The following is a 15,197-nucleotide window of genomic DNA, read 5'->3' on the forward strand; positions in this document are numbered from 1 at the left end:
CTGCCACCTACAAGCAGAATTCATCAAGAATCATTACCGACTATGGAATCCCCCCGACGAGAGAACTTCTGGTCAAAGGCACCATAATCCTGGACAGATGACGATACCCATCGCCTTTCCCTATTGGAAGCCCTTTATATAAAATATCTCTCATCCTCAATCAACATCCAGAATGCTGATTTCCTGACCCTTCTCTCCAGTAGAGATATTTCGTCACTCCTTCGTTAAGGCTCCACACAGAACACCATGTACTTAGTTGTTCAGCATCATTGTATTGACCTTACCCAGTGTTTTATATAACCCTTGTAACAAAAAACATTGTAGTTGAAAATGTAACAAGAGTTACGAAACGTCCTTCTAGCAAATCACAGAATCGACTTTATTCATATCCATGCCTTACACTTTCGGAGAATTTCTGTATTTCTATAGGGATGAGGATCGCCTCTTTAGAAGAATTGGAAGTTTTCAAATTAAGATCATCAACTCCGAGATTTCCGTCACATTTAATATTACATTGTGAAATGCCCTTTCTGACTGTGGCAAGATTTGTTGCTTATCCTTAGTGACAGAGGTATAGGAGTCGGTGCTCACTTCTCTGATTTAGTCTCGACATACCTGTCGTAGATAAAAAAGAAATCACACTGGTTCATGACTACTTCACCCAAAAGACTATTCAAATGGTTTACAATTCTTGAATAAACATGTTCCCGACATGGTCAAATGTCTATGTTTTATTTTCATTTGTATCTCATCGTCATTTAAAGGTTTGAACATGCCATGATTTACAATGATGATAATACCGAAACGCTGATACTACATCTTCAATTAGCAAGGCATTAGCCCATTGATAACTAGCTGAAATTGGTTGGCGTCAGTCAGCAAGAAAAAAAAAGCCTCTAAATAAAAAGGGTTAAACGAGATAAATTCAACTCCTCGATACCGAAAGGATATCACATATCTGAATAATATCCAGAAACATTAGCCGAAAAAATGGAGAAAGGCAGTATAGAAAAGTTGGAAGTTAGGAAAATAATGCAAATTGGAGTCATAGTAATACTCAAATGACAGTCATTGTAAATGCTATCATCACATGCGTGTATGTATGTCTACTATGATTTCAATTTATTTCTATTTATTACATGTGCGAAGAATTACAAAGGTAAGTTATAAAAAAATAGGTTTTCACTTACTAATACATTTAAATTGCCCGCCTCTGGATGGTAGGGTGCATTTGCTTCAGTCACGAGTCGTTTCCTTTAATCGATCTAAATATGGTAAAGTGTTTATTTAGCTTGATATTATATAATTTTTTAATAATTGATATTCTATACGCATTATATGGCTCTTCTAAGTATATATGGCCTTATTTCTGATGATGCAACTACCTAAACAATATTGGAACGGTGTGTCCGAAAAATGGCCAGTCCTTGAAGGGATTGAGTGTGATGTGACCCAAGTTGCACGGTGACGCCCCACACTTTTCTGTGACCACTATGGGGCTAGTGTAGTGCTACCATGAGCTTGCAGAGCTCCTTATGAAGCCTAGACACTTGTCATTAGTGCAAGTCTGGCTGTGCGTCCTGTCCTTGACGTGATGGCGTCTGCTGCCCCTCCAACACTAGGCCACGACTCTGTGGCGCCTCCGTCGTCGTCTTCAGCATCAGTGCCATCTTTCGCTACAGTAACCGCTTCCACAGCGACAGGAGGCACAGGAATGGCAGTGGTATCAATTGCAGGTGCCGGTGGCAGCCCCAACAAGGGCCAACACCAGGTCCAGCAAGGCCACTCCTTCGAACCACTCGACAAAGCGGCCAGCCAAACAGTGAAGGTATAGTTGTTTTTCCATGCACTGTGTATTGTTAACATATAAATAGTCACTAGGAATTTGGTGGGGCATGAATCTGTATTGTTATCTGGTGCAGAGTTTGTGGGTTTGCATGTACTTGAGGAGAAAAATGAAACTTTGTTTACATTTGTAATAGATGTTCAGCTGCCACAACAGAACACATCTGTCAGTATTAAAGATATGTTAGTTTCTGGATTCAACAATTTGATACACTATCATATGGGAAAGAAAAGTTGAGATTTAAAATGTGGCACATTTTTTGTAATGAAATTTTGAGAGCAAAGATTATGTTGTGTAGAGTTCAATTAAAAGAGATGGCACTGGAATCAAGATTGTATAAATAGTAAATGTTTTGTTCTTCGTACAACCGAGCCAAAGAACCAGCACAACAGCTGGAGAGATAAATACTATATTTTCAGATGGTCTCCCATTTTCCCCATAAACTTTACTTCTACCTTTTGTAAATTTTTGTTATCGTATGGACGAGGCATGCAAATACCATAGTCCATAGAAAACTGCAGAGCCGCAAATTAGTGGAATTGCAAATTTAGGGATAGTATGTATTCCAGAGTTAGTCATATTCTTGACAAGATCTTTCTGATGTTTTGACAGGCATGGTCTTGTTGCTACTCCGCCCTTCATGTCAAATCTTTTGTATTTTGCTGTAGACATTGGGTCTATTTTTAATTGTTTGCAACTGAAAGGGATTATATATACCATAAGAAATTGATATGTTGATTAAAAAAAGTGAAAAATCTTGTGTGGAAGAAAGTAAAATGATCTACATTTTCTTTGAGATTGTTATTGTGAGCCCTATTTGAAATGCATTATTTCCCATTAGCCATTCAAATAATCCCCCAGTTTATGACAAAATAGAAGACATTTGATAAGGGCAGAGTAGGAAGAGAGTAATGTTACAGTTGCCAAGCTTCAAAAAGATATTGTTAATGATATAGTTGTCATATGGGTGTCAATATGAGTGTATATCCCTGAATCCTTGCAAAGATTTTGATGAATACATTGCTTTAGGAATTGCCACAGCTTCATCTCTGGCTGAGGTGCCTCCAGTGAAGTAGTATATGATGTACCAGCTTGTTGTAGTGGCTCCTAAGTTTTCATATTTCATTGATTTATAACAAGAAATCTATAGTATTTGAAACAGTATAGTACAAGAGGGTGAGTAAAGAATGAGTTTTGTTATTTTAGGAAATGAGTTTTGTTATTTTAGGAAATGAGTAACTACTACACATTTCCAGTGATTTTGTCTCAAAAGTATATATAAATGATAAAATGTGTCCCTTTAAAAAAGTAGTGAAAGAATGTCGAGTTTAGACCTCTTTGCTGTTTTCACCATAAACCAGTTATAGTTGATCAGGCAGTTTTGGTCACTATGTTGTGCTTTTCCTCTTCTTGAACTATCTGGGTTATCAGAATTAGGTTTGGTTGGTTGATTATAGCAAGAACTATAGATGATAAGATCATTGCAGTGGCAATTTCTGATAAAAATTATTATAAGCAATTATAAGTGATTTGCCATATCTTTTCCATGAACACCATAACTCATTGACTGTTGGCTCATTGTTGCCATTGGTAAAATATGCAAAATTTCAGAAATCCCAGCTGAAATGTGGTAGAATTTGCCCATATCTAATAGTAGCTAAATCAACTCTAAACTAACAGTAAAATTGTACACCGTACCTTAGTATTTTCTTTAGCAAAAACAAGCATATATGGTGAAAATAGTCATATGAATTATGAAAGAAATTATAAAAGAGATGCTGGTTCTATAATCAGAAGAAAGTTGTCAGTTTTTAGTTTACAGTTTATTTTTAGTTTGTTGTCACAATAACTTGTTAATATATGTCCACTGCTATCTAAGGGATGGCTGACTCCATCCATACTTGATTGTGCTGTACATAGCTATATAATTAGGCTTGCCAGGCTATTTCCTTCGCAGTACTCCTTAAACAAAGAATGGATTAAACCATTTTTATTTGTCAACTTAGCACCCTTTTTTCTAGTAGGTGGTTGATATAGAAATATTTTTCAATTTACATGTGGAAAAATAAGTAGTGTTTTTTGTAGTATAATTTATAATATAAGGAAGCTTTGTTGTAGTTTAGATTTGTTCATGCATTTTGTGTGTTTAACTGCCACACACTCTCGTATTATGGGTAAAAGGATATGGTTTATATATCATTGGCAAATCAGTGTGATGAAATAGGGTCTGCTGCAAATTTGTACAGCAATATTTACACACTATTCCCCACACTTTGTTCTCTAAAAATACAATGGGTGTAGCTCCTTCAAATGTGTGGGCAAGGTTGTGTCTGTTGACACCATTCCAATTGTTATATATGTTTTTATCACACCCTGTTTAGCTGCCATGATGTGCCAGTATTTATGTATAAAGTTCCTCTATATGCAATTTTTTTTTTTCTGTTGCATTGAATGTTTGGTGTCATTTTACCCTTCTATAGTATAAATACAGTGATTGTTAGGAAAACACCCATGCACTGATCATACTATATTTATTATGTGCAGGGTGGGTTAGAATTAATGTAATATGTAATAATAATTGTTGCCTTAAGTGTCACTGAAAACCTATAGCCCCATAGTGGCTGGCAGAGGTCCTAAGCACCTCCCACAGATCTCTCTCTGAACTCTAGACTGTTGTCTGTATTGTATTTGTGTATGACTGTTTTGCTATCACCAGCTGAAAGTAGTAAGAGGAGAGAAGTTGTCATTTGTCAGGTCTTCGTGTGAAAATGTGAGAAATACAACTGAAGATGATAGACATTTAAGACTGCAGTCTGCAGAATCACTCCCAGGAGAAGTGAGAACCACACTGTGACATTTACATTGAGGTCACCACCCAATATTAAAACTGTACCAACACAGAATTGTCCTGCCTACATGATGTAACCACTACACAGAAGACATGAAACACCTGAATCCATACTGCCCTACTCTTTTATGTTGACAACACAAAATCTCTTTTACTGTGTACATTTTACCCTTGATGAAGTTCCAGGTTCCACTCCACTGGCAACGCTGTTCTCATTTGGGCCGTCATAGATATAGTATCAACACCGATAATTATCTTTAATGCACATATCACTAAAGTCATATGCTTTTTGTGATTATTTGTGAGCTAAACCAGTGGCCATGGTCAGTTAATTGAGAGCCACTGGCCTCCTGCAAGAGAAACATAGGGCAGTGGGTTGATCAGTTAATTGATGTGTTGCCACAAGTCTCTTGCAGGAGACCCATGTCACCCAGGTAACTGGCAATAGCCTTTGGATTGGTCCATAGGTCATTCAAAGAAGTGATATTGTGTTGTCTAGATGAAGCTAGATTGGGGCATTGTAGGGTATGTTCAGTGTCATTATATGCGATGATTGCATCTGGGGCTGCATCTGTGGCCAGGTCTATTTTTGGTTGGTATTGTTTTAAAGCTGAATTGTGACCTGAACACAGATGCTCTAGTGTGGGTCTTGCCAGTTGTGGTGGTGATGGGGAGGATGTTTCTATGAGGTTGATGTCTGGAGTTGTTTGATGATCAGTTTTGGAGTGCATATTTTAAGAGTGTTGTATGAATGTATTGTATAATGCAGGTGATAGGTTGTTATAGATATTTGAGCAGGTGGTGGTATATATGTATGTTTGTTTTATTTTATTTTTATTTTTTCAGTTCGTTGTGCTTGTGTTGTATAAAAAATTGAGGGTTCTTGCATAGAACTGCATGCCTATCATTTTCATATTTTGTTTTGTGGGAAGGATTTTAGTTTCTGTGTGTAGGTGTTCTGTTAGGGTAGCTTTAATGTATCCCAATATTGGTTTGATGTTTTTTTAGTTTTGTAGGGTGTCTGTTTTTCTTGATTATAGGGAACTATACTATAGAGATGTTGTTGAGTGTGGTTCAAATCAGCTGTATGTAGACTGTGACTAGAATTTCATGCAATAAATTACACCATATAACACATTTTTTGTTCCCAGGTTCTAAGTGGCATTTTCTGGTATGTTATGTCCCAATTATTATTATTATTATTATTTATTATTATTATTATTATTATTATTATTATTATTATTATTATTATTATTAAAAAAAAAACATTTAATCATAAGTTTGGGCTTGTGATTAGGACTTTGATATTTTGAAATTTTCACATTTCCATTTTTTTTTTTTTTTTAATTGGTTCATATAATTAAATCAATAGAGTATATGTATATATTTTATGACACAAGCTTATCAAAAACAAACTAGTAAAAACAAATGACAATTATAAAGCAACTTAAATATGTCAGAAATGACTGGATTTGCATTTGTAGTCCAACCCCCAGATATAGTCCCCCATCATTTTCTCATTGTAGTGGCCCTGGTACCTCTGCTCTATCTCCTTCACATCTCGGTGGAAATGCTTGCCTTGTTCTTCTGAAAAGGTGCCAATATTGTCCTTGGATTTATCCAAGTGAGTGTTCAGTATATGAAGTTTAAGGGAAATCCTGCATCCCATGGCATCAAAAGCCTTTACCAGAGCCTGCACCAACTGCTGGTTTTTTCAGCTCTGTGATTGCCCAGGAAGATCTTGAAAACTGCTATGAATCAGTTTTATGCTGTTCTCTCAGTCCTACTGAGCTTATTGGAGAATTTGGTAGACTGAAGCACCTTTATCTTAGGTCCAACAAAAATCCCACCTATGATTTTGACCTTGAATAACTTGGGTAAGAACTCAAGAAGGTACTTAAAAGCAGCTGATTCCTGATTGAGAGCCTTCATGAATTGTTTCATCAACCCCAACTTAATGTGCAGTGATGGCATGAACTCAATTGTGGGATCAACCAGTGGCTCCCACATGATGTTCTGGGTGCCAACTACAAATTCTGTTCACTGCTCCCAGTTCTTCCTGTTGTAGTGGTCAGAGGTGGCTCTGCTGCCCCAAAGGTAGAGGAAACATTGGAATTTGAGAAAGCCTTCCTGGAGACCAAACAGAAAAGCCACCATCTTAAAGTCTCCAATGATTTCTCTGTTGTACTGGTTTTATTGCAGAGCTTCCAGGAGGACTTTCACACTGTAGTAGATCTCCTTCAGGCAGACTGAATGGGCTAGGGGCGGCATCAGGAGCTTGTTTCCATTGTGGAGGAGGACAGCCTTCAAATGGCACTCCAATAATATCAGACAGTCCAGGCACATCATGACAGAACCAGAGGCCATCTTTAAGAGTGTAAAAGTCTGAGAAAGGTTTGTCGTGACTTCTCTGATTTATCACCTGCACCACCTCCTTGACCAAGTTCCACTGCTTCATCCTGGAGATGAATAGCTCGGTTATACTCGTATCCCTGACCAAGTCATTTACTTCTTTTTGATTTGGGAAGTGAGGAACTTTATCTGGTACCAGACAGGTAAGCCAAGTCCTCAGCATCCATCTCCTCCTCTTCATCAAAATACTTGTCCTGGACTTAACCTGGGGCAGGTGGCACTGACACGGGATATTTGGAGCATTGAGGAATTGGAACAATTGATGATGGGAGATCTGGGTAATGCACAGCAGCAGCATTCTTTCCTTTCTGTTGCTTGCTAACATCCACCATGCAAAAAAAAAGCAGTTTGTGGAGTGGTCTAGCTCTAGCAAGACTCGTGGGTTGGAGAATTTCAGGGACCTATTCTCACCTCGCGGCCACCCTTCCAGTGTCTTCTTACAGTGCTCACAACAGGAGTGAGGGTCCTAGGGCTTGTATTGGTTCCCAATGGGCATCCCGAAGTACTTCACAAACCTTCACTGATGTTTTCAAGGAGAATTTTTGCCTCTTTATACACTTGCCATGTATATAACAGAAGGAGTCAGGGGGGGGGATGCTGGCAGCCCCTTGAAGCCATCTGAAAAAATTAAAATGTACATAATCAGAAAATATGGATGCTATAGATCTGAAAGTATAAATCATAAACATGTTAGATGAACATACATGTATAAAATAAGTAGGATGATTCAGGTTAAAGTCATCAAATTAGAAAAAAAAATGCCAAGTTGCACCAATTGCACTCTCAAATAAGACCTATATGTTTTTTTGTTTTTTTCCAATTCTAATATTTTATTAGGTTGAATGCTAGTGGCTAGCCTAGAATTTTTATAAACACCAAACTTATAACAGTTTTGTAGCATTTTTTATTTATTTGAGGCCTAAGTAACATAAAAAAAAGTGATTACAAGTGAGGAACAGATTTTTTTTTGGTTACATGGTGTTATATAATTTAGATCATATACAGGAGTCCCTCAAATAACGCGGATTCGAATAACACGGATTCAATCATACACGGATTTTATTTCGAAACCATCTTAAATGTAGAGAACCGTTTTAAAATTCGCGCCGAGTCGGGCACGCATACGCACACATGTGGCAACATTGCAAACATTTGTGGTGACTGCTTTCTATTTTACCATATACAGTCGATCCTCATATAATGCGGTCATTATGTACACTGGGAACTGCTCAAGGGTGTGGGGCGAGGGGATAGCCGTGCGTGGCTGCCTGCGGTTACGTGTCAACCTACAGGTACTGATGCAGGAGTGTGGAGAGGGGGAGTAGGGGGTGGTAGGGGGGTAGCCAACAAGCTTTAGCTTGTCGCTTCCACCACCTGCGGTGTGCTATCATGAAATTTTTACTGCCCTAACCTGTTGAAGTGTAATGTTTCTTTCGTTTGGAACACAACTAATAAGGCTGATAATTTAATGACTGCGCTTGTCGTGTCTTAATTTCTCTTATGAGGTTCTTGTTGTTACTTGCGGTGGTGGCTTGGGAGATCAAAAACAGACATATACACGCTTACACACGTGTAGACACGCACACGTAGACACATGTTAGACAACCAGTGTATGTTGTGAATGCGCGTGCGTGTACACACAAATACGAACACAGACACACGCACGTACATGCTTACTTGTACATGTGAACACAGACACATACACGCACACACACACACACACACTTTCAACGAACGGACGGCTTGACGAACGCTCTGAAGAAAAGTGCAGATTGAGGATACCAACGCAAAGAGAAGTGCCTTTTTGTATTTGCAGGGGGGGGGAATTGCTCGTGAGGTAGTGGGAAAGTAAGGAAAGAGGAGAGGGGGAGGGATTACTGGGGAAATGGAAGGTAATGAGGATGTGGAGGACTTGGCCCAGGCAGACGGGCGGAAGGTCAACATGAAACGACCACCGGATGACGAAATGGCAAATAAAAATGTAAAGATTAGAAGTATAGAGAGGAGAAATACAGTAGAAAGTGACGAGAATATGTTCCAGGGATTTAAAGAGGGTGGGGGGGACACAACCCCCCCCAGACTGATAAGACTAGAGGAGAGAGTTGATAAGGTGATCGAGGACTTGGAACGTAAGTTAGGTAATGTAGGCTCCATTCTCCAAAGAATTGAAAGATTGGAACAACTAGAGAAGGCTAACAGAAACTTAACTGAAGAAGTAGAGGACCTAAAAAGACAGTTAGGAAATGTAAAGGAGGAGAATGAGAAATTGAAGAAGAATAGTAATGAAAACAGTGAGAAAATAGCTACAGAAGCTAAAAATTGGAGAATAACTCAAGAAGGGAATAAGGTTTCATTCACTGACATAGTCAAACAGCAATTGAAAGAACATAATGAAGACTCAGTTATTAAAGTGATGAGACAGAAGGAGAATATAGTAAGAGAATTAGCTGACAAAAAGAAATGTATAATTATATTAGGAATGGAAGAGAAACATAACCCAGATAGAACCGCAAGAATCAAGGAGGAAAATGAAAGGGTAAGCAGTTTATTAAAATTAGTCCAGGAAGATGAACCAGAAATTATAAAGGAAATTGAGGAAAAATTCAGACTCGGAAAATATAGTACAGATAAGACCAGACCAATTAAGATTAAATTCAGGTCACAAACAACGGCAGAGAAAATTCTATCCAAGACAGGGAAACTAGCAACAAATGATCAATATAAAAAGGTATGGATAAAAAGAGAAATGAATAAGGAGGAAAGAGAGGCAGAAAAGCAGAAAAGAATTGAAGCTAAGGCAAAAAACGAGGAAAGAACGGAGTCAGAGAAAGAGAGATTCTATTGGAGAGTAGTGAACATGAAAATAAAGCAGTTCGACATACTAAAGAAAAACATAAGGGAAACAGAGAACACAATGGAAGTGGCAGAAAACTAAGAGTGTCTTACACAAATATAGATGGATTGATAACAGGATTGAATGAACTGAATGATTATTTGAAAGAAAAAGAACCGGACATAATGGGAATTGTAGAAACAAAATTAAAAGGCCCACTACCACCCAACAGTGTAGGACATGATACATACAATTATTGGATTAGAAACAGAGAGAAAAAACAAGGGGGTGGAGTTATGTTCCTGACAAAGAAGGATATAAACGTGAAAGGTGTCATATATGGAAAGAATACAGTAGAGATGATTATGATAGAAGTGGAAGACCGAGATAAGAAGAGCAGAAAATTTGTGATCAACTATGTGCCTCCGAAAACAGCCTCATGGGAGGAGAATGAACATAAAAGTATGTTAGAGGACACAAAGATAGCATTAACTAAAATAATGGAAGACGGAGGAAGAATAGTTATGATGGGCGACTTTAATTGCAAAGAAATCTGCTGGGAAGAAATGACAGTAAAGAGTGGTGATGACTCATGGGGAAATGCTCTACTTGAGATGATTACTGACCATTCAATGACACAATGGATACAAGAGAACACTAGGTATAGAAATGAAGAAGAACCATCGAGGCTAGACTTAATAATTACATCTGAACCTAGAATAGTGGACAAGATTGAATATAAAACACCAATAGGTAAAAGTGACCACATATTGATTGAACTGGAACTTAATGAAGAAAAATATATGAAAAGAAATGAACAATATAGAAAAGGAAGAATGATGTATGAAAAAACAAACTTTGATAAAATAAGAGAATTCTTCCAACAAGAAAACTGGGAAGAAATATACAAAGAAGAAACATCAGTGGAAGAGAAATGGAATATTTTGACAAAAATTTACAAAGAAGGAGTGGAAAAGTATGTCCCAAGACAAAAACAAGAAAAAGAATATGTAAAATGCTGGTACAACAAAAGTTGTAGGGAGTTAAAAGACAAAAGAGACAAAGCCTGGACCGGATGGAAAAAAGACAGAAGACCTGAAAAATGGAAAATATATACTGGTTATAGAAATGAATATGTACAAAAGTGCAGAGAGGAAAAAAGAAAATATGAAAAAGATGTTATAGAAAAGTGTAAAGATCAACCAAAACTATTCTACAGATTTGTAAACAATAAACTGAAAAACAAACAAGACTTGGAGAAATTAAGACAAGGGGGAGTTGAATACACTGAGGAAATGGAAATGGCAGAAATTATGAACAAACATTTTAAATCAGTGTTTACAAGGGAAAATATACAACCTGAAGAGATTGAGTGGAAGGAAAAAGTCCCCCCTATGGAAGAAATAGAAGTAACGAAGAATGAAATATTGACACACTTGGGTAATTTTGATGTCAGAAAATCGCATGGGCCAGATGAAATAGCAAACTGGATTCTGAAAGAATGTAGGAATGAACTGGCAGACAAAATACATAGCATAATAAGCAGTTCCTTAAAAGAAGGAAAAGTTCCAGAAGATTGGAAAAAAGCAAATATAGTACCTATATATAAAGGAGGAAATAAAGAAGAACCTACCAACTATAGACCAGTCTCTCTAACAAGTACAATAGCAAAAATATGTGAAAGAATTATCAAAAGTAGATGGGTAAAATACTTGGAAAAAAACAACGTACTAAATCCAAGGCAATTTGGATTCAGACAAGGACGATCATGCGTCACCAATTTAATATGTTTCTATTCAAGGCTAATAGATATAATACAAGAAAGAGATGGATGGGCTGATTGTGCATTTCTAGACCTAAAAAAAGCTTTTGACAAAGTACCACATAAGAAGTTGCTTAAGAAATTAGAATATGAAGGAGGAATACAAGGTAAATTGCTAAATTGGATGGAAGACTTTTTGCAAGAAAGAAAAATGCGAGTAGTGATAAGAGATCAGCACTCAAAATGGAATGAAGTAATAAGCGGTGTCCCGCAGGGAACAGTTCTGGCCCCAATAATGTTTGCTATATATATTAATGATATGGATGAAGGAATTGAAAGCTATATGAGCTTCTTTGCAGATGATGCAAAATTACTGAAAAGAGTGAAAACTGAAGAAGATTGTGAATCACTACAGAGAGATCTAAATAAAGTACAAGAATGGAGTAGGAAGTGGGAGATGGAGTTCAATACAAAAAAGTGTAGTATAATGGAATTTGGAAAAAGCAAAAACAGAATAACAGGATCATATAATTTGGGAGAAGAAGGAATAAAAAGAGTAGAAAATGAGAGGGACCTGGGAGTCATTGTTATGAATAATATGTCACCTGAGAAACATATAAATAAGATTTTTGGAGAAACTTATAATTTAATAAGAACAATCAAAGTGGCATTTACATACCTGGATGAAGAAATGGTGAGGAAAATCCTAGTCACCCTGATAAGACCAAGATTGGAATATGCAGCAACGATATGGTCACCAAGTACAAAAAAAATGTATAAAAAAACTTGAAAGAATACAAAGAGCAATTACTAAACTGGCACCAACACTCTCAAAACTATCATATGAAGAGAGACTACAAAAACTTAAACTACAGACACTAGAGCAAAGAAGAGAGAGAGGAGATTTGATAGCTATTTACAGAATCATGAAAGGCATAGAAATTACTGATAGAGAGAATCTGATAAAATGGGATGACAGAAATACAAGAGGACACGGAAAGAAAATAAAAAAAGACAACTATAGAAGAGATTTGAAAAAGAACAGCTTTCCTCACAGAGCAATAGACAGTTGGAACAAGTTAGATGAGAAAGTGGTGTGTGCAAAAACAATACATGAATTTAAAAATAGTTTAGATAAAATGAGATATGAAGACGGGACCTCACGAGCATAGCTCCCCTTCCCGTAAAATACAACTAGGTAAATACAACTAGGTAAATACACACACACACACACTTCAGTGAACGGACGGCGTAGAAGACGTTCTGAAGAAAAAGTGAAAAATAGAGGATTCCAAAGCAAAGGAAGTACCTATTGTATTTGCAGGGTGGGGGGAAATTGCTCATGGGGTAGTGGGAAAGTAGGGAAAGAGGAGAAGGGGAGGGATTGCTGAGGGAAATGGAAGGAAATGAGGAAGGAGAAGACTTGGCCCAGGCAGACAGACGAAATGTAAACATCAAAAAATGGCCCCTCGACCAGCTGAGTGACGACGAAATGTCTAATAAAAATGTAAAGATCAGAAACATAGATAAGAGCAGTACAATGGAAGGTGAGGATGATAATTTCAAAGGATTTAATGAAAGGGCGGCGGATACCAACCTCCCCCGACTGACAAAACTGGAGGAAAAACTTCAACAAATGTCTGACAACTGGGAAGTTAGGTTTGGCAAGATGACAAAAATCGCCGAGAGGTTTGAAAAATTGGAAAAACTAGAGAAGGCGAACAAAAACTTAACTGATGAAATAGAAGACCTAAAAAGACAGTTAAGAGAAGTAAAGGTGGAGAATGAGGAATTGAAGAGGAATAGTAAAGAAAACAGAGAGGCCATAACTAAAGAAGCTAAGAATTGGAAAGCAACCCAAGAAGACAATAAAGTTTCATTCACTGACATAGTCAAACAGCAATTGAAAGAACATACTGAAGACTCGGTTATTAAAGTGATGAGACAAAAGGAGAATATAGTAAGAGATTTAGCAGACAAGAAGAAATGTATAATTATATTAGGAATGGAAGAAAAACACAACCCAGATAGAACCACAAGAATCAAAGAGGAAAATGAAAAAGTAAGCCAATTACTAGAATCAGTTCAGGAAGATGAACCAGAAATTATGAAGCAAATCGAAGAGAAATTTAGACTCGGAAAGTATAGCACAGATAAGACCAGACCAATTAAGATTAAAATCAAGTCACAAACGACGGCAGAGAATATCTTATCCAAAACAGGGAAACTAGCAACAAGTGAACAATATAAAAAGGTATGGATAAAAAGGGAAATGAATAAAGAGGAAAGAGAGGAAGAAAAACAGAAAAGACTTGAAGCTAAGGAAAAAACGAGAAAAGAACGGAGTCAGAAAAAGAGAGATTCTATTGGAGAGTAGTGAATATGAAACTAAAGAAAGTCGACATACAAGAGAAAAACAAAAGGGAAACAGAGAACACAATGGAAGTGGCAGAAAACTAAGAGTGTCTTACACAAATATAGATGGATTAATTACAGGATTGAATGAGCTGAATGATTATTTGAAGGAAAAAGAACCAGACATAATGGGAATTGTAGAAACAAAATTAAAAGGTCCACTACCACCCAACAGTGTAGGACATGATGCATATAATTATTGGATTAGAAACAGAGTGAAAAAGGAAGGGGGTGGAGTTATGTTCCTGACTAAGAAGGATATAAACGTGAAGTGTGTCACATATGGAAAGAATACAATGGAGATGATAATGATGGAAGTAGAAGACAGAGATAAGAAGAGCAGAAAGTTTGTGATAAATTATGTGCCCCCGAAAACAGCCTCATGGGAAGAGAGTGAACACAAAAATAGCATTAAACAAGATAATGGAAGAGGAAGAATAGTTATGATGGGCGACTTTAATTGCAAAGAAATCTGCTGGGAAGAAATGACAGTAAAGGGTGGAGACGGCTCATGGGGAAACGCTCTACTTGAGATGGTTACTGACCATACAATGACACAATGGATACAGGAGAACACTAGGTATAGAAATGAAGAAGAGCCATCAAGACTAGACCTAATAATTACATCTGAACCTAGAATAGTGGACAAAATTGAATATAAAACACCAATAAGTAAAAGTGACCATATATTGATTGAACTGGAACTTAATGAAGAAAAATATATGAAAAGAAATGAACAATATAGAAAAGGAAGAATGATGTATGAAAAAACAAACTTTGATAAAATAAGAGAATTCTTTCAAAAGGAAAACTGGGAAGAAATATACAAAGAAGAAACAACAGTAGAAGAGAAATGGAATATTTTGACAAAAATTTACAAAAAAGGAGTGGAAAAGTATGTCCCAAGACAAAAACAAGGAAAAGAATATGTAAAATGCTGGTACAACAAAAGTTGTAAGGAGTTAAAAGACAAAAGAGACAAAGCCTGGACCAGATGGAAAAAAGACAGAAGACCTGAAAAATGGAAAATATATACCCTGTACCTGTTATAGAAATGAATATGTACAAACGTGCAGAGAGG

At 37.0% G+C, this 15,197-nt stretch overlaps 1 protein-coding gene across 5 annotated transcripts in view; it reads left to right on the top strand.

The window, feature by feature from the left end:
- The first annotated feature begins 1,384 nt into the window (after positions 1 to 1,384).
- The window catches only part of LOC143033971 (uncharacterized), a 123,011-nt gene continuing 109,198 nt past the window's right edge, over positions 1,385 to 15,197 (top strand). For all 5 annotated transcript variants that reach the window (XR_012967211.1, XM_076199724.1, XM_076199727.1 and 2 more), the window contains exon 1: positions 1,385 to 1,828. Coding sequence is in view for 4 of the 5 variants with exons in the window: in XM_076199724.1 (XP_076055839.1) it covers positions 1,595 to 1,828 (234 nt within the window). In the remaining variant the exon portion in view is untranslated. The remainder of the gene's footprint in view (positions 1,829 to 15,197) is intronic.

This window comes from Oratosquilla oratoria, chromosome 16, assembly GCF_046742065.1.
Source record: "Oratosquilla oratoria isolate Oo_2021 chromosome 16, ASM4674206v1, whole genome shotgun sequence".
In the NCBI taxonomy this organism is placed as follows: domain Eukaryota; kingdom Metazoa; phylum Arthropoda; class Malacostraca; order Stomatopoda; family Squillidae; genus Oratosquilla; species Oratosquilla oratoria.